The sequence below is a fragment of the Stigmatopora argus genome, chromosome 16 (assembly GCF_051989625.1).
Source record: "Stigmatopora argus isolate UIUO_Sarg chromosome 16, RoL_Sarg_1.0, whole genome shotgun sequence".
NCBI classification, from domain to species: Eukaryota; Metazoa; Chordata; class Actinopteri; order Syngnathiformes; family Syngnathidae; genus Stigmatopora; species Stigmatopora argus.
In genome coordinates, this window is record NC_135402.1 from 8,652,582 (window position 1) to 8,670,611 (window position 18,030).

At 41.4% G+C, this 18,030-nt stretch overlaps 2 protein-coding genes across 2 annotated transcripts; one reads left to right on the forward strand and one right to left on the reverse strand.

The window, feature by feature from the left end:
- The first annotated feature begins 249 nt into the window (after positions 1-249).
- Positions 250-1,203, forward strand: ora5 (olfactory receptor class A related 5). Its single transcript, XM_077623564.1, has one exon. The coding sequence runs from the start codon at positions 250-252 to the stop codon at positions 1,201-1,203; it is 954 nt and encodes a 317-aa protein (XP_077479690.1).
- Positions 1,204-2,327: 1,124 nt separating this feature from the next.
- nup155 (nucleoporin 155) lies at positions 2,328-17,707 on the reverse strand. Its single transcript, XM_077623410.1, has 34 exons — positions 17,555-17,707; positions 17,153-17,322; positions 15,746-15,883; positions 15,400-15,496; positions 15,267-15,337; positions 15,104-15,196; positions 14,526-14,789; positions 14,362-14,435; positions 14,007-14,098; positions 13,810-13,907; positions 13,495-13,662; positions 13,329-13,429; positions 13,067-13,237; positions 12,874-12,984; positions 12,690-12,784; positions 11,272-11,357; positions 11,042-11,183; positions 10,889-10,955; positions 10,502-10,617; positions 9,479-9,582; positions 9,203-9,336; positions 8,932-9,123; positions 8,720-8,858; positions 8,506-8,641; positions 7,322-7,475; positions 7,148-7,252; positions 6,437-6,591; positions 6,235-6,364; positions 5,014-5,127; positions 4,380-4,500; positions 4,181-4,291; positions 3,704-3,840; positions 3,508-3,614; positions 2,328-3,186 (listed from the first exon to the last, which is right to left on the reverse strand). Exons 2-34 carry the CDS (start codon positions 17,292-17,294, stop codon positions 3,048-3,050), a joined length of 4,104 nt encoding a protein of 1,367 aa, XP_077479536.1. The 5' UTR covers positions 17,295-17,322; positions 17,555-17,707; the 3' UTR covers positions 2,328-3,047.
- Positions 17,708-18,030: the final 323 nt, after the last annotated feature.

An 18,030-nucleotide genomic window follows, 5' to 3' on the forward strand; every position in this document is an offset into this window, starting at 1 on the left:
CCCACATGAAATCGAGTTGACGTTAACGCGGCCCGCGAACCAACCCGAGTCTGACACCCTTCTAAACGTTCACTGTTACTAAAAAAAAAGCAGAGGCTGAAATCCAATTGGACAAAGAGAGAAGTCACAAGACTCCCAGAATCCACACACCTCAAACTGATTGGCCCGAGGGCGTTCCTCAGCTCTTCTATAATACTCTAGTTCCTCAACGTCTATTTTCTTTCCGGGCGTTAGTCAGCAAACGCAACTATGGACACGGAGGAGTTGGTGGAATCCATCGTCCGAGGGCTCATGTTTTTAGCGGGGATTATCGGTAACAACTTTTTGGCCATCCGATCCATCCCTTCCGGGAGATCTGGCATCTCCACCAACGACGTGCTCCTCCTCAACCTGGCCGTCTCCAACCTGATCACCAACTACCTGGTGGACCTTCCCGACACCATCGCCGACTTCGCCGGCCACTGGTTCCTGGGCGAGGCCTACTGCGGCGTCTTCCGCTTCTGCGCCGACCTGTCTGAGAGCAGCAGCATCTTCACCACCTTCTTCATCAGCGCCTTCTGGCACCAGAAGCTGGTGGGCTCCTTAAAACGGGGCGGCGCGCCCGTCAAACTGGACAACATGGCCTTGGTCCTGAGCCTGCTGGCCGGCAGCTGGGCCACGGCGTTGGCTTTCAGCGCGCCGCATTTTTTCTTCGTGAAAGTCGAGGGGGGCAACGGGAGCGAGAAAGACTGCGTGGACGTCTTCCCGGACGCCTTCTCCAGACAAATATACGACATCTTCTACCTGACGCTGGCCAACGCCGTGCCTCTGGCCGGGATGCTGTTCGCCAGCGGACGCATCGCAGCGACCTTGTTGAAGCTCAACCGCCGAATCCAGGGTCAGACGGAAGAGCCGGGAAAAGGCGGGGGTCCCGACGCGGGGCTCGGGACCGTTTCCCAAATGCAGAGCGGGGCGGCCCCGTCCGAGCGCTCCAGGAAACCCAATTCGGGCCGGCAAGTGCGGGCGGCCAAGAGCGTGGTGGCGGTGGCCAGCGTGTTCCTGGTGTGCTGGCTGACTCATCTGCTGCTGCGGATCTCCAACAATTTCCACACCTCCTCGCTGGTGGTGGAGGTGGCCAGCTATGTTGCAGCCTCCTACACCTGCATCATACCATACATTTTCCTCCACGGAGTCAAAAAGCTCTCATGCTCGTGCACAAGATAGAAGTTAGAAAGCACATCAACTGCAAGTCGCGTTCCCAACGTCTGTCTTCTTGGATTGGATTGGATAACTTTATTCATCCCGTATTCGGGAAATTTCGTTGTCACAGTAGCAAGGGGGTGAGGATGCAGAAATAGGAAAGGCATTTTAGACATAAATAGATAGGTAATAAGTAAGTTAATAAATAAATGAATAAATATATTAATAAGCGTGTTGCTGAAATATATACATATATATATACACATATATATATATATATATATACACATATATATATATATATATATATATATATATATATATACACATATATATATATATATATATATATATATATATATATATATATATATATATATATATATATATATATATATATATATATATATAAGCACATATGCATAGATGTACATGCATGCATACGGTAAAAACGTAAAAATAAAGGATAAAAAAGCTGTAAAAATACAGAATACGATTGAGATTGGGCACTTTAATGTGAACATTTACCGTCAGGTAAAAAAACTCAATGACTATTGCTACTAATGGCAGTAAGTGAGTTTGATCAATTAAGTGACACAGGATTGTTTTCCGCAGCAAATTAGCGAGGTAGACGCAAGAATAACCCCTAAAATCGGACTTATAATTTTTATATGATTATCTGAAAGACAATCTTGTTAAACAATAGCAAAAGTGGAATTATATCAAGATCGTCCATTTGCCGATATGTATAGCTGTTAAGTGTGACGGTCGACTGATATATTGGGGTAAGATATGGTAATTTTTCAAGATCAGCTGATGTAACAACTGTCACATTGTGATTTGAACGGGCAATGTTACAAAAAGGAGCCAAAAACATTCATCCACACTCATTTGTGTTTCAATTGTCTTTCATAATCAACGCGCTTTTGACAAAAAGGATATCAACCTCAAATATCGGCTTACAAAATCCACTTTAGATATCAGCTTTGGCTGATAATAAAATCTATCCTGGCTTTCAAAATCCTCTTTCTGTCGACCTCTAATTTTCCCAATTAATTTTATAAATCCAACGTCATCTGTGCAGACAAAAAAATAAAAATAACAGATCATTTTTTAATGCCTGAAGCATTGATAATAATCCACAAAACTTTCATTACAAAGTTCTTTATTTCCACAATGCTAAAATAAAAGAACCGTTCCACTCCAACGCTAATTGAAAGCAAAACAACTCAATTACATGAACAATCAAGTGACGTCCCTCTGCTCCGTCACATGATAAACATCGCAATTGCTGTTCCAAAGCGGGTAGTTGTGCAGAGGGCAATAGCAAAACTGATGACAATTGCCGTTCAAAGTTAAAAAAAAAACAGCCTCACGAACACACCCAAAAAGGATGTTTCTCAAACGTTTTATGTACAGTATCAATAAGAAAAGGTTCCAAAGTCAAAATGTATGTCTCCACTAGTAAACGAATAGGACAGAGAGTATGTACTATATTTACACACTTTGAAATGTTGCCTTTTGGGACACAATGAGGCATTAAATAAGCACTAAAAACCTACTTCTCCTGTCTCCTTATTGTCATATCCTTCCACAATACCTTTTTAAATCAGACAGTTTGAATAGAAAATAAGAAGTGACACTACTCACCAAAAGCGGGGAATATTTCAAGAAACCTGGAAAAATGACTTTGACCAAAAAGGTTCATTTTGAAAAGAAATGGATGATCAAAAACTATTATTGGGTTACCTTATTTTTCATCTGACAGTTTGTGAGTAGCGTACAACATTGACCGATACCCTAATTCATCGGACAAACGCGATGGCTTTATTAGAGAAATGGTGCTGCGAGAAACGAGCGAACGTACGTCAGTGAAGTTTGTCCAGTTTGGCCTGAAGAGACTTAAAGTTGCCGATGGTCTGCTGGAGGGCGCCGTTGGGGCTAAGGGACTGGAGCTCCACCAGGTAACCGCAGATATTGTCCAGGCACACGTTGGTGAAGCGGCGTCTGATGGCAAAGAAAAAAAGAAAATTGAAAGTTTGCCTCTTTGCTTCTATAGCCAAGTTGGTTATTTATGTTTTTTTTTCACAAATGAGGTTAATATTTTCTCATTAAAAAACAAAACTGTATTGGTGCCATCTCTTATTTGATCTTAATGCATTATGTAATGTTCAAGAAGTCAGATATTTGAGACAAAAAAAGCATGTTAGATAAAAGCAAGGAGTTCGAATAAGCAATGTTACGGACATCGTCAGGAACTACTGTGGTAAAACTTTCGAAAAACAATTACTTGGTGAATTGCCACCCAGCCACAATCTGAAGGCCTACCTGTCATAAGTGGGCACTCTGCTGGGATCATCCACGTAACCTGACAAAAGGACGTGGATGCACTCTACTAAGTGCAGAGGCTTCTTCAGACGCTGCCAATAAGGATCCTTTGACAGAAACGTACAGGCATCTTGATCACTTTTCCTTTTTCTTACAGACCACAACTCTGAGATGATCCGCGGTTTGGGGGACGTACCCTGGTCTTGAAAAGCTGGTCGTAGACCTCAAGGAGGAACGGGAGCTGCACCCCGATCTCCTGCATGGTGGAGGTGACGAAGCCGACGTCCCAGCCGAGCCGGCAAACCTCCTGCTCCAAATACTTGACAAGGAATTCTACAAACACAGAGAATACAACACAATCCAATACTTTACATGGCACAAACCCACTTTAGCTACTTATTGAGAACACAGTTACCACTGTATAACCTATAACCTTCCATTTTAAACTAACAAAACACACAAACAAAAAAGCACACGGGTAGGAAGTCCATAATGAGAGTCCACAGAGAGGACAAGCTAAAACAAGCCACTTGTAATGATAGGAACACTTTGATGACTAGTAAGGGACAAGAAATTATTTTAATTATGCACCTACGAGCTCAATCGTCAGCATCACAACAACCAAAAATACACTTCTCGTACACACTAAAGTGGGAGACGATCGCTTGCTTACCTAGCGGAAAATATCGCGGCGTTCCCGCGTAGATCTTGCCGAGTGAAACAAGCTTCAGGCTGACGGAGCGCATTCTGTCCGCCGGACTCATGGCCACCGTGTCGGCCAGTTCTGCGAGAAACATCATCAGAGTACGATCAGCACAAAAAGAAACGGCGAAAGCAAAATGATACCTCTCCGTTTTTAGAAAAAAAAATACCTTTCTCAATAATTTCCTGCCACAGCGAGTGCACCAGGATTGGATCCGAGTGTCCTGCGCAGTGAATGATGGCCAGCTTACACTCGGACAGTTTGAAGTGGTCGGCAAATTCCCCATAAAGCTGCGCATGGGATATTTCAGAGGTAGAAATGACAGGCATTAAGTTAAACTAGGCGAGGAGTCCCGGAGCGCAAATCCAAAACATCACTAAATTTGATGGAATTGTCATCATAATTAACTGAGCCATCCTCCAAATTGGAGTTACTAAATAGGCTGATCCGTTATCAAGTCATTGATAAAATCCTTTTCTGTCCTGAAAGCTTTTACCTCATTAACCCCAAATGTAATCACCATAATACTCATAAATCCACACATTTCATTCACCTGGTAATTCCTTTTTTCCACCTAAAAAAAACTGAATACTGACATAATGACGTCTGAATATACACAAATTATAGTGTACTCAGTGATAATTCTATTATGGAAAATGGTGAAATTACACCTGACATACCACCAATTTTAAACTTCAATGCCCTATTTTCATTACAATTATAAAGTTTGTACATATATGAAACTGCCAAGATAGTACAAAACATCACAAACTTAAGGTACAATTTAAATTATTATGTGTTACCTTAGTGATGTCCATAAGATCAGAATCCAACTGAGAGACAGCATTTTTCACCGAAGGATGATTGGAGTACTGCCGCATCAGAGTCTCTTGAATCTGAACTTGAATGCGCACCAGCTAAAATAAACGCAAAGGGTTTTGTGGGTAAAATTTTACATTCTTAACTGTAACACATGAAAAAATATTAAATGACCAAGTTCATGCATTAACATCTTATTTTCTTAATTCTTCGCATTTGTCACAATATTGCGGGTTGTTATACAGACGCTCCCCTACTTATGAACAACGGTACATACGAACATGTCCGCAAATTGCGTTCATGTCGAAAAATGTTCGTAAGTTCGATTTTGTATTTCCCCCCCCCCCCCCCCCCCCCCCGAGTAGTGCTTCTTTCCGCCGCTAATACCGACGCCTGCCGCTGTGAGGGCTCAGCTCACCCAGCATCTACCTTCTTCTGTCCAATTCGTTGCAATGCGGAAGTGCGTGAACGTATCTCCAGTGCGCAAAGAACCTTTTTCATTTGTATCATTAAATATCTCGTGCATCCATTATTGAATATGGTTGGTAAAAAGCGAAAGGCTTCTATTGAGGGAGTTGCAAGGAAGAGGCAAGCCATTTCATTTGAAACGAGTGGCAATAATAACGAAGCTTGATGCGCGTGAGAGTGGTGAGCGTTGCACGGTCATACAACTTGAATCGTTCGACCGTCAGTACCATTTATAAACAGAAAGATCGAGCAGCAGGACCCAAATATTGAACGTTGCACAAAGTTTGCAAATCAATTGAATGATGCCATACAGTGCTACCGCATCATTTATGATGAAAAAAAGAAAACTGCAATCGTCATTAGATAGCTTCTTTCGGCCAGTTTCTAGTAAATCTCTCTCTCTCTCTAATGTATGTATACAGTACTGTATGTATTCTCCATTTTATTAAATGTTTTTTTCAGTACAAACCAATGCGTGTTACTTATACAAGCCTTAAACATACAAATGCACTTATATAAACCTTCAATATACTTATATAGGCCTTAAACATAAATTATAATACAAAATATAGCACTGAATCAACTTACAAACAAATTCAACTTATGAACAATCGCTCGGAACCTAACTCGTTCGTAAGTAGGGGAGCGTCTGTACTTATTAAAATCATGTTCAATTTTTTTTTTTGGGCCACCCCTGGGCACTACGTTACTTTCATGGGCTCAAGACGCAACTGTACCTCCATTTTCTCTTCCAGCTCATGGAGAAACTCGCCGTCTGCCGCCTTAGCAGAGATGCAGGAGGAGCTCTTAGCAGACAAAATGGCCCGGGCCAAATATTCCAGGCGCCGCTTGAGGGAAATCTCGGTGCTGCGTGTAACAAGTAGTAAATTGATGGTGGAGCAACAGCATCGTGGTCATGTGTTTGTCACATTCACCTACCTGTGCATGTCACCGAGGCGTGCCAAGACATGGGCAGCCTTGCCAAAGTTGCGGTTCTTCTCGTAGTAACGCCATAGGAGATCCATGTTGTGCACCTTGCTCTGATCCTGTTTGATCATGTGCATGAGATGCTCTTCAAGGTACGGGGAATTCACCTAGGGAGACAGATGGAAAACAATGAGTTTTCACTTCATTTTCGAGTGCATTCGTAGCGCAGATGTGATAATGTCTGATATTTTGTGTAAAGGGGCTCAAAAAAGAAGATTTGTAGTTTTTAGGGTACTCGGACGTTTGGTCGAAAGACGTTTGGTCGACCGGACGTTTGGTCGAACGGACGTTTGGTCACCGGGTTGTTACTGTTGAAACCAGCTCTCAAAATTATAATCATGAGAGAGAGATAGAGAGTGAGTTTAATATCTAAATATCTAATATCAAAATATCAACAGTAAACTCTCTGTCATAATTTCACAGCGAGCGAACCCGGCGACCAAACGTCCGTTCTACCAAACGTCCGGTCGACCAAACATCTGGGGACCAAACGTTTTTCGACGAAACGTTCGCTCACAAGTTTTTAATTACTAAACATCCTTAAACCACGGGTGACTGTTAAAGTGCAATAAAAATATCACCAATGGTGAGCAACTTTGCTCTCACAGTAAGTGAAAGAATTAATAAAGCAATTTTCAAGCTGCATTAAACTTTATTTTGTACCTCGAGCAGCTTGTCCGCCAGATCGGCCTGGATGAGCCAGTTGTAAAGGGCGATGTGAAACAGCTCGTCTTGGGACCGCTGGGCCAGACCGAAAATCTGCTCAAACTAAAGCGGGGAGAGCTTTTTGTTAAAAAAAAACTCACGAAAAGGCACATGAGCGAATATCACACTCACGTGGGCCGTCGCTTCCTCATTACTCAGCATGTTAGGATCTGAGGTGAGGACGGGAGGACCCGGCTGCTTTGGGACGCTGGGTGACTGCGGTGCAGCTTTGCTTTGGTTCACCAGCTCCTGCATGGTGTCTGTGATGCACTTATAACAGGAGAGTCTGGACGCAGGCAGCACGTAAAGGTTAGTGACACTAAAAACATGTATTGTACCATATTGGTTGCGAATTTGAGGAGTCAATCATAAGAAATGACTAATCTTTGCACACAAAATCTATACCTATTGAAATTGTACAATAAAAATAATTTTTGTAAAAGTTAGCCTCTGCATAGATGAAAGCACGGATTCCGCAGAGAGCATATGATTCAATGGAAAACAGTTGTTGAAACTCGTTATCGTGCGCAAGTTAAAAGTGGAAGCAAAGACACCATATATTGAGTGAAAAGGCCTACATCACTTTTGGTAAATGACTCTGACTTCCAACAGTAAAAAGGGAATAAAACTGTGTTTTGCGCATTCCTGGTTAATTTGACACAGAAAATGACTACCGTATTTTCATGACTATAAGGCGCACATAAGTCTTAAATTTTCTCCAAAATAGACAGGGCACTTATAATCCAGTGCGCTTTATATATGGACCAATACTAAAATTGTTATCACGATAAAATAAAATAAATCAGTCGATACGGTACACCATCCTCTACAGCTCTCACAACTACGGCAAGCAGCCCCCGACTCTACTATTTTCTCATAGAAAAAGTACTGTGCAGTGACTGCTGGGATATATAGTTCTTTTGTCAATACACCCAATGGATTGTGGCCTGGCATCAACACAGCTTTACGAAGCAACTTTGATGGATTTGTGGGTCATGATGACGTGAGTACATTGTAAATTGGCTAAATAAAGTACAACCGAACTCAGTTTTGCTTCTGTTGCCTTTTTAAAAACATGTTTTTAGCGTGTGGGTGTAGCGCGTATGTTTAAGCTGGTGTATGTTTTGCCATGCCTGGCTGCGTCTATAAAAACGGTGCGTCCTTTGTGTGTGTAAAATACAGAAATAGCACTCGATATTGACACTGCGGCTAAAAATACGATGCGCCGTATAGTCGTGAAAATACGGTAGTTTTGTTTCGAATTCAATCATATCCACCTTTAGGTGATGGTGGGACTTTGTGTGCAATGTGCTTACCTTTCCTGGAAGGCCAGCTGTCCCGTCTGGTCTTCTTCCGGCTCTCCATTTTTGTAAAAATGCGGGCCCAGCCTCTGAGGGTCCTTTTTTTCGGCTGCCGTGAGGCACAGCTCGAGGGCGCCCTCGTAGAAACGTACTAACACAGGACATTTGCAAGAGTGAAAACACAAGTGGCCACGCGCAGTGATGACGGTCTTGTCGAGTGGGACCCTACCTTGCCTGTACTGGGAGCAAACCAGCGGCAGGTCAGTATGCTGGCTGATTTGCTGGTAGAGATGCAGCGACTCTCTCAGCGTTCTCTCCTTATCCACTTTGTTCTGGATCTGCTTGGAGCTCTGCAGCAATTCGTTAGCCTGAGTGAAAGAACATCGAAGCTTTAATCTCCTAAACTGAGAATGATTGAAATCCGTCGGCTCGGCTTCGTACTTTGGAGCAGACGCTGTCATCCGTGCTGTAGAGCAGCGGGCAGAGGTCCCGCAGGTGATCGCTTATGGCATCTACGGAGGCATTATCTTTGATGTAGACGGTAATGAGCGCTGTGATGAGGGCTCCCGAAAGCTCCTTCCCTCGGATGACCACATCTTTGAAACTCGCTAACTTCATCTGCTCTTGGAATTCCTAATAATTAGAAGGCCAGTGAGATATCAAGAAAGCAAGAAAGTATGAGTGTACTTTGAGGTGATGTTTTAATTGCTACCTTGGGCAGTTCTGACATGATGAGGCTGAACTGATGATCGCAGAGAAGCTTCCACAGGGCCAGAGTTTGATAGGTGCGGTGGACTAACGCCTGGATGCTCTGGAGGGACACTTTCTCATAGAGCTGTGCTTTGGCTGGAAACAAGAATGACCATAAAATGTAATGTGTTTATCAATCGGCATGTAGAGTAGTTTGCGATGGTGTAGCTACGTGAAGTGGGGAGGTAAAACGGAATACAAAGAGATCTCTGTCGATGTCCTTATGGTCATTACTCACTGTGATATTTTCTTTGAAGCTCCTGCTGGACCTGCTGAGAACTAGTGCCGTCTGGGCGCATAAATCCCAGCAGTCTTTGCTGCAGGTTGCCAGGTGAACTAAAGCTACAAAGGAATAAGCACACACAAGGCATTTTTTCCCATTGGTAATTTATGGATATTTTAACTGAATTGGAGTGGATTAAAATATAAAAATACATGCCACACCTGAGATGGAAAATCAAATCAATCGGTGTGAATTAAGCGTTCTTTTCTAGAAAATCAATTATTTAAATATTGTGATTTTATTTTTATAAACATCAGGTATATTAGAATTCTGTAGCTCGAAAAGACATTTTTTTAAGTTTACAATTGTTTGTTAAAGAACTAATGTATCTGCAGTTTCAAACAAAACCCATTATTGGTTCACAGGTAATGGGTAATGTTTTGCAAGAAAAAAATAGTGTTAAAGTTGCATACTGTATTCATCCCGTATAATAATCGGGAAATTTCATTGTCACAGTAGCAAGACGGTGAGAATCCAGATACAGGAAAGGCATTTTAGACATAAATAGATAGGTAATAAGTAAGTTAATAAACAAATAAATAAGTGTGATGCTGAAATATATGGAATATATGGTATGGAAAAATATGAAACATGGTTACAACTATGTGTATTTATGTGTGTGTATATATATATATATATATATATATATATATATATATATATATATATATATATATATTTCAGCAACACGCTTATTTATTGATTAATGTATTTATTTATTAACGTACTTATTACCTATCTATTTATGTCTAAAATGCCTTTCCTATTTCTACATCCTCACCCTCTTGCTACTGTGACAACAAAATTTCCCAAATACGGAATGAATGAAGTTATCCAATCCAATCCAATCCAATCCAATCCAATCCAAATTAGTGATCAGACAGATTGGGATTGGCCACCCCTAATTTTAAGGGTTACCCTTGCAGTCAGTGCATCTCTTCAGATGTCCATAAATAAATGTAGACTTTCATGTAATACCTTGCACCGCCGAGGGATGATGGGCTGAAGTGAGAGTTTTTGTCCAGAAACTCTTTCAACCTGTGGAGCTCCAGAAGGACCAACTCCAGATGAAACGAAGCAACACTGCTTTCCAGCTAATGATGAGTGTTTAACAGCATTGAACAGATATTGTCAGCATTGGCATCCTCGGAAATTTAACCTATTGTGTTAAATGCTAACAAAATATATTAAAGTTAATCGTGGTGGACTTTGTAATGTCTACAAATATTGTATCACTGTGTAAAGAATTGTTATTGTAAAATTGGAGATAATAGCCCTACTGGAAACTATTCCAAATTGTGGAAGCAAAAAGTCCAACACATTTGATTTAATGGGACTCAAAGACATGTTATAAATCTTACTTACAAGAATGACAGTCTGACTTCCTTTGCCGATGCTTTTTTCCACTGCGAGGCTCCCATCCCAAATATTCCTGGATGTAATACACCAGTGAGGAAAATACATGACTTGACACACAAGGCTACCAACTATTGATGATCATTGTGACAGGGAACTGACCCCAGAATGCGAGCAAAGTATATACAGATGCCGTTGTGCTTCCCGGAGAAAATGACCTCTGGGCCCACTGACATAGGGGTGATGGGGCCAGACCCCATTTGCATCGGGGCAAAGGGCGTGGCCAGGGGCGGAGGAAAAATTCCTGTTGGAATGATCAAATCGTAAATTATAGGGCAATAAAATGGCTGGATAGTTGGATCCACACACGTTGATATTGTGCAATGACATACCAGGTGCTGGAGAGCTCATCAGAGGTCCAACATTGCTGGGTGGTGACAAAGCTGCAGGAAATCTCATTTGTGCTTCTCCTCCATATCTAATAACAGCAAGTAAATGTGGACATTTAACAATGCAGAGGCTTTCTGATAAAGGTCTCTACTCTGTACGTTTGAAATCGGTTCAGGTGCCTAAATGGTTCTTAAAATTAACTAGCTAATTAAATTGCCGAGGACTGCAAACATAGAGTTCATAAGTGGATTTTCTTTTTCATGTAAATGTACAAGTGACCTTTTTATGATTGTTTTAAAGTCAGGCTGCCTCAGAGAACACGAGTGATGTGTGGCTCCCTCTACAGGCTGCTGATCAACCAAATGTTTCTGTATTGATTTACAGTGGTACCTCGACATACGAGCAATTCGAGATAAGAGTAAAATTTCAAGCAAATAATCATCTCGAGATACGAGACAAATTTCGAGATACGAGAAAGCCAGGAGGCCAAGACATGAGAGGCTGTTTATGATTTTAGCGCACTGTCTTTTTTGCCGCATCTCTTTCGTGTACAACAGATATCTACAAGCATTGGGCGGAGCGTTGCAATTTTTAGGTGTTTTTTTCCCATCACTCAGCGCGAATGGCGGAGCGATCGTTAGTACGAGGAGTATATATTACTTCTCGTTGGCAAGTGGTCGTGCGTTATCCTATTGTGAGGACATTTGTGTGCATCATTTTCGGAATATTTTGAAGGGAATACAAAAGCAAACAGCCCATTGATAGTGAAAGTCAGGGTGGAGGCGGGGCAAATACTAGAGCCAACCCGGGAGAAGAAAGGTATCAAACTTCAATACAAAATTAGAATTAAGTTTAGTGTAAGGTTAGATTAAACTTATTTTTGAGTGTCTGCATCGTAATCCAAGTTCATTTAAATTTGTTTATGTTATGAAACGAGCGTGTTATCGTGCAAAAAGCGCCCCCCCCCCCACTCTGTCCGTCTCTTTCTTCCCCCCCTTCGAAATCCGTATAATTTTAGTACTATTAAACCACTAGTTGTGTTACTTTGTTAATAGATGGCGCATTAGAATAAATAAAACATTTTTTCCAATCCAATATCCTGTTTTAGGTGTTTTTTCAGAGGGTTGGAACGAATTAATTTGTTTTTAGTTCATTTCAATGGGAAACATTCATTCGAGTTACGAGAATATCGACATACGAGCTCAGTCCCGGAACAAATTAAGCTCGTATCTTGAGGTACCACTGTAGTTGTTGCTTATAGTCAGCTTTAGCATATATATACAGAGTTTCCATCTTAAATTCTGTGAGATTTGGGTTGAGCATGCTCCTCAACAGCCTGTTGCTTGAAAACGGCACCAAATTCATACCAGGGTTTGGCACCCAACCCTAAACGCAGTTATGTGTATCTTTGTTTTCAGACCTGAAAAAGGCTCTGGTAGCCCACTGTGAGACCTCTCTGTCACAAGCGGCTTTGGAACAAGCCAGGATCAAAGCTGTGGCGCAGGCCTGCTCCTCCTGAACACAAGAGGCATATTTGTGTCTAACCGTTTTGAGTGTGACTCTTACTTATCTACAGTGCTAGAGAAGAAGAAAAAAAGTTTTACCCGGTGCAACTTGAAGAAGCGCTCAATCTCCTCACTCTCCCCTCCCGCACAGCTCACCAGCAAATGGCGCAGCTGATCCACTGGACGCAGCTTTTGGAAGATGTGACTTCCCTGCAGAAAAAGCCAGAAGCTTGCCCTGAGCATTCCGAACTAGGACTAAACGTTGGGTCTCGTGCTTGAAGAGGCTTTAAACCTTTGCTGAAAGGAGGACAAATTTCTGTGGGGGGATGTTGTGCTGCAGGACCACCACGGGCGAATCGGTGACTGGGATCACATCTTTGTTCAGGAGAGTGCAAATCTTGGCTGGCCTTTCCTCATTGATGGCACTTATAGCCCACGTGTGTCCATCAATATTAGAGATCATCTATATGAAAAAAGAATGGCGTTATCTTTGCACAGCCAAATGAGGGCTAACACAAGCTACCTATGCTATTTTATTGGCCTGCTTGACCAACCTGAGTCTCCATCAAAGGCTTCTTGAAGGGGAACGAGTCATGGTTAATGCACCAAAGGAGGTCGTTGTCCTCCGTCTCAGAAGCTGCCATCAGTAAAATACCTGTGGGATGATCCGAGATGATTCAAAATGTTCGCTAAAGAAAAGCCAGTGTATTCCAGCTTTACCTTTACTGTGCAGCGCCTTGTGGACCTTGGCGGGTTTCTGTAGAGTGGAAGAGGCGGAGAAGCCTGGTGGGAGGCGGACGTGAACAAGAGAGAGGAGAGATGGTCGGGCCGGCAAGTGTTTTTGCAGCGGTGGGGCAAATGGGGCAGTGCTGAAGTAGAGACGTACACCTTTAGAGGAAAAAAATACAGTAGGGTAAGTGGAATTTGTCAAAAAACAGACAACTTCTGGCACATTATGTCAAGTATACAGATTATAAAAAGCGAAACCGGATATTTTTTTGTGATGTCCATGATATGTTGTCTTTTCATCCTTACCTGCATGTGTTACAGCAAGTAGATGACAGTCGGACGACTCTGCTCTGCTGATCACAGAGATCTGAACAATGGGCTTGAAGACGGAACGATCGATCGTCCTTCATGGGAACAGTTTAAAAATCAACATTACTTCTTTCGGGTTACAAATAGAAGGATGGACAACGTCAACTATGCTTCATTGTGCAGATATAATATACCTGGCAATGTTTCCAGCAGCTGCAACAATGCTGCTTTGAGACATGGTGGCCACGCGGCTCATACCTTGGCCATCAGCACCTAGGTCATAAACCTGATAGACGGAAAAGACAATGTTTTGATCCTGATATCCTCCATCTGTATACTTTTTGTTAGGGTGGTATGCTATGATGCCATGTTTTTGAAGAAAGACTTTTTCTAATGTAACACTTTGGGTTAATTACAGGTCGGTAAACTTCAATTCTTCATCTTTGGAGTAATTTAACAACTAGGATTATTTTAAATTGATTCTAAAAAGCATCACCTATTCCTGTAAATTTAGCAAATGATTTACACCATACATAAAATTTGTAATACCTGTAAGACTCCTTTCTCGGAGCGTGTAAAGAGCGTGTTACGAGAATTGTCCACGGCAATCTGCACAATTGGGTCTGAAAAGCATATTAGGGATGGAAGGGTCAGGAGAACGTTTGGAAAAGATACGAAGCAATTTCCTTAGGGTAGAAATCCTATGTTCTTACCGTCCTCAGAGAAGGAGAACTGGAGAACAGAGGGGACAAGGAAGGACAGGGAGCTCTTGGAGTGGTTGATTTTGCGGCAGCGTTGAGTAAGCCAGCCCGCCTCAGCCTGGTAGGCAATCTCGTACAGGCAGCCGTCCTTGCCCGCCATGAAGATGCGACCCAGGTCGGTGGAGGTAATGGAGATGATGCAGGTGTTGTCGGTGGGGATGGAGAAGAGGGGCTCTGGCAGCATCTGCATGCCGCCAGACATGCTGTCATTCAGCCCTGAGAAGGAACAATAAAAAATTAATGGCACCAAAGTTTTTTTTTTTTTTTTTAACATCTATTTTCAAAACTATGGATGCCATTTTCCAAGATTTGCTAGACAATTTCGGCCAATTTAGTTGGTCATTTTCAAAATATCAAATATTTTTTAATGGCATTGTTGATATTTCTGGTTACAAATGGTTTTTATTCAAATATCAGAACTGCTTTTTATTTTTGATCATGTCAGGTGAATTCTAACATGCTTAAATATGTACATATCAGGTTAGATGATGATGATTTAAAATGCCTTCCTCACAATTTTCCTAACTCACCAGCGTGGCCCTTTGGGAAACTCAGTCCTAGAATTGCCACATCCACAGACGTGGCCAAGACAAGCAGGTAATGGATGTGAGGCTGTAAAATCCCTGCAAAGATCAAGCCCAAAATAAATCATTTCGTGGCAAAGGACTGAAATGATCAAGTCTTCCCACGTACCTTGCTTTGGTTTCACCAGCCCGACTGCCAAAATGGTTTCGATAAGACCGTCGAAATAGGCTACATCTCCCCTGCGATAAGTAAAAAAAATCAGGAGATGCAATTTTCAATGGCTTATACCAATTGTACTCACCCGTCTTCATAATTCCACATGAAAATGTCATTGTCGATTGTGAGCCAGGCCCGAGAAATCTCAGGAAAAACGCCCATCATGCAGTTGAACTGCATATCTGAATATTATTCATGTAAAAAAAAATGATCTTACATACATAATGATGTTTCAAAGCCACTTTGTTTTTAGTAATGGATTGTTTCTAGCCACACATTTTCTCAATTTTCCAGTAGCTTAGCATTCCAATTACATGGAACTGAGTCATACTCCAAATATCCCACTTATGGGCAAACAAAGTATTGAAATGTTGTAACTTTTTCCACAAATCCAGTCTTTTGCAACATAAAAGTTTCAGTCTGAAGGATACGACTGAATTGCTCCACCAGCTCAGGGGGTAGCGGGACTCGCCGCACCGCGCTGAGCTCTGGCAGGTTAGGCACACTCAGTAATCCTGGACCTTGGAGCGGGTAGTCCATGTCCGACACTCCAGAGATGGATGGTATATCTGATGGCACAAACATCATCATTTCCAACATGAAACAACAGGGACGACAAATGGTTAGGTTTTTTTATACACATTTTTTTTAAACATTTTTACTGCAAATATATATTGGCTCTCGCCCTCCTCTACTTACTAATAATCGGTATAAGTCCTGCAAAACACACATCGGTCCATGACCATTGTCAACTCCATTAAAGCACTTGATTAAGCGCATAGATCAAACTTTTTTTAAACTTTGTTTTAATTAAAGTGTATGATGTCTGTTTTCCCTGTGCTACTACTACAAACAAATACAGTTAAGCATGTTTTAAATGAATAAATAATCAAAACCCAACACTATGATTACAAAAGTACTGCCACAATTCTAATGCATGTTTCCCAACCAGTGAGCCTCGGGAAATTACAAGAAGTCATACATGGTAATAATCCAAGAGATAAATCTAAATATTAAGAGATTAAAATTGAACTATTACGAGGTTACATTTTAAATAAGTCTGTGTGAGCACAAAACAGCTCTTCTCGTAATGTTAGGTGGTTGAAGTAATATTGGGAGGAAAAAAAGTTGTAATATTACATGATTCAAGTCATTTTCCTGTTTTTAGGGAATTGAAAGAGCAAACATCAAATACACTATTATTGTATTAAGATCTAACATGAACTATTCTTGTTTTTTTCTTCTTCTTGAGGGTAGAAAAGCGGCTTGACTTTTTAAAAGACTTTTGTGCAAACTATTTTAGGCTCGGTTTTGTCAAGTATGACTGAGATCAAAAGAGAAATTTGGAAATTGTTTGGTTTCAGGGGCATCAACTTTTGGTGACATAAAGTCTCTGTGAGCACATTACTTTTTGCGTAATGTTGGCAGAAAAAGTCCAAACTTCAAATAAGGTTAAAAACATTGCATTAATTATTTTAAGATGTTCAGGGTCTGCGGACATCACCTTTGATGACGTTAGATCGGTGTGAAAAAAATAGATTTTAGAATCATTTGGGGGGGAATTATTGAATTCCTGTTAATAACACTTTGATGAGAACGACTTTATAATGTTAAAACAGGCGAAGATTTTCAGCTAGTGGTGTCCCTTGAGATTTTTTTAATGCAAAAAGTGTGCCGTAGCTCAAAAAAGATTGGGAAACACTGCCCTAGCTAGAATGGTAACAAAGAACGATTGATTTTAAAACATATCGTTGGCTTAGAATTGGACTTTCTCCAGGTACTCCTTAGAATTGGACTTTCTCCAGGTACTCCTGGATTGGGCCCCCATCGCGACTTACTATGAGATGGTACACTGAGAAGCTCCGACAGGTCTGGGAAGCAGCGATCATCTTGTAGGTGTCGATCGACGAGGCAGGCCGAACTGTCAAGCGCCTCGACGAGAGCAGCGGCGGGGCTGCATGCTCCAGCGCCGGACGGCATGGCTTCAGACTGCGGCTGACCGACAAAACTAGCCAGGAAAACTTACATTTAGATTTTAAAGGAAGACATCGAAACAAATCGCGTCGTATGCGTCACTTCATGTTTTCATTGGAAATGACGCGAGTGACGTGAAGATAGTTTTAATAAGTTAATGATTAGTTGGGGGAATTCATAGATTCTTAAGAGGTGCTAGCGTGGAGGCTAAATGCTAATATGGGTGAAGTGTGTGAGTGCAGTTGTGTGTGAGGGCAAAATCTTACCCGATGTTGGATGTTTCCGTCTATTTAGTAGATTTCCTGCTCGAAAGTGGTTTGCGATTTCTGTAAATCGTGTCAGTTATGTTAAAAACGTATTATAAAAAGTCATAAACACTGAACCGGCTGCCCGCCAAGCTCATGTTCGATTGGAGGGGGTAGATGTTGTATTTCCGGGTTGTTTAGAATTTAAAAAAACAGTATTAGTAAGTATAGTAAGTATCTATAATAAACTCTTTGAAATTATTTTATTATTTATAAAATAATTTAAGATAATGGATTTGGATCAATTTACATTGAAATAGAAACGTTTAATCTACTTGTTTTATTCATGCACAACCGGCGAATGTATTCTGTACTACGGCGAACGAAAAGATCCAATTTTCATTAAACGCGATTGTAAAATGCCACGGTATATTGTTTTTTTTGCACTTATGCGGGTGTGCATCATAATATCCGATAGCCTCATAATTCCTATACAT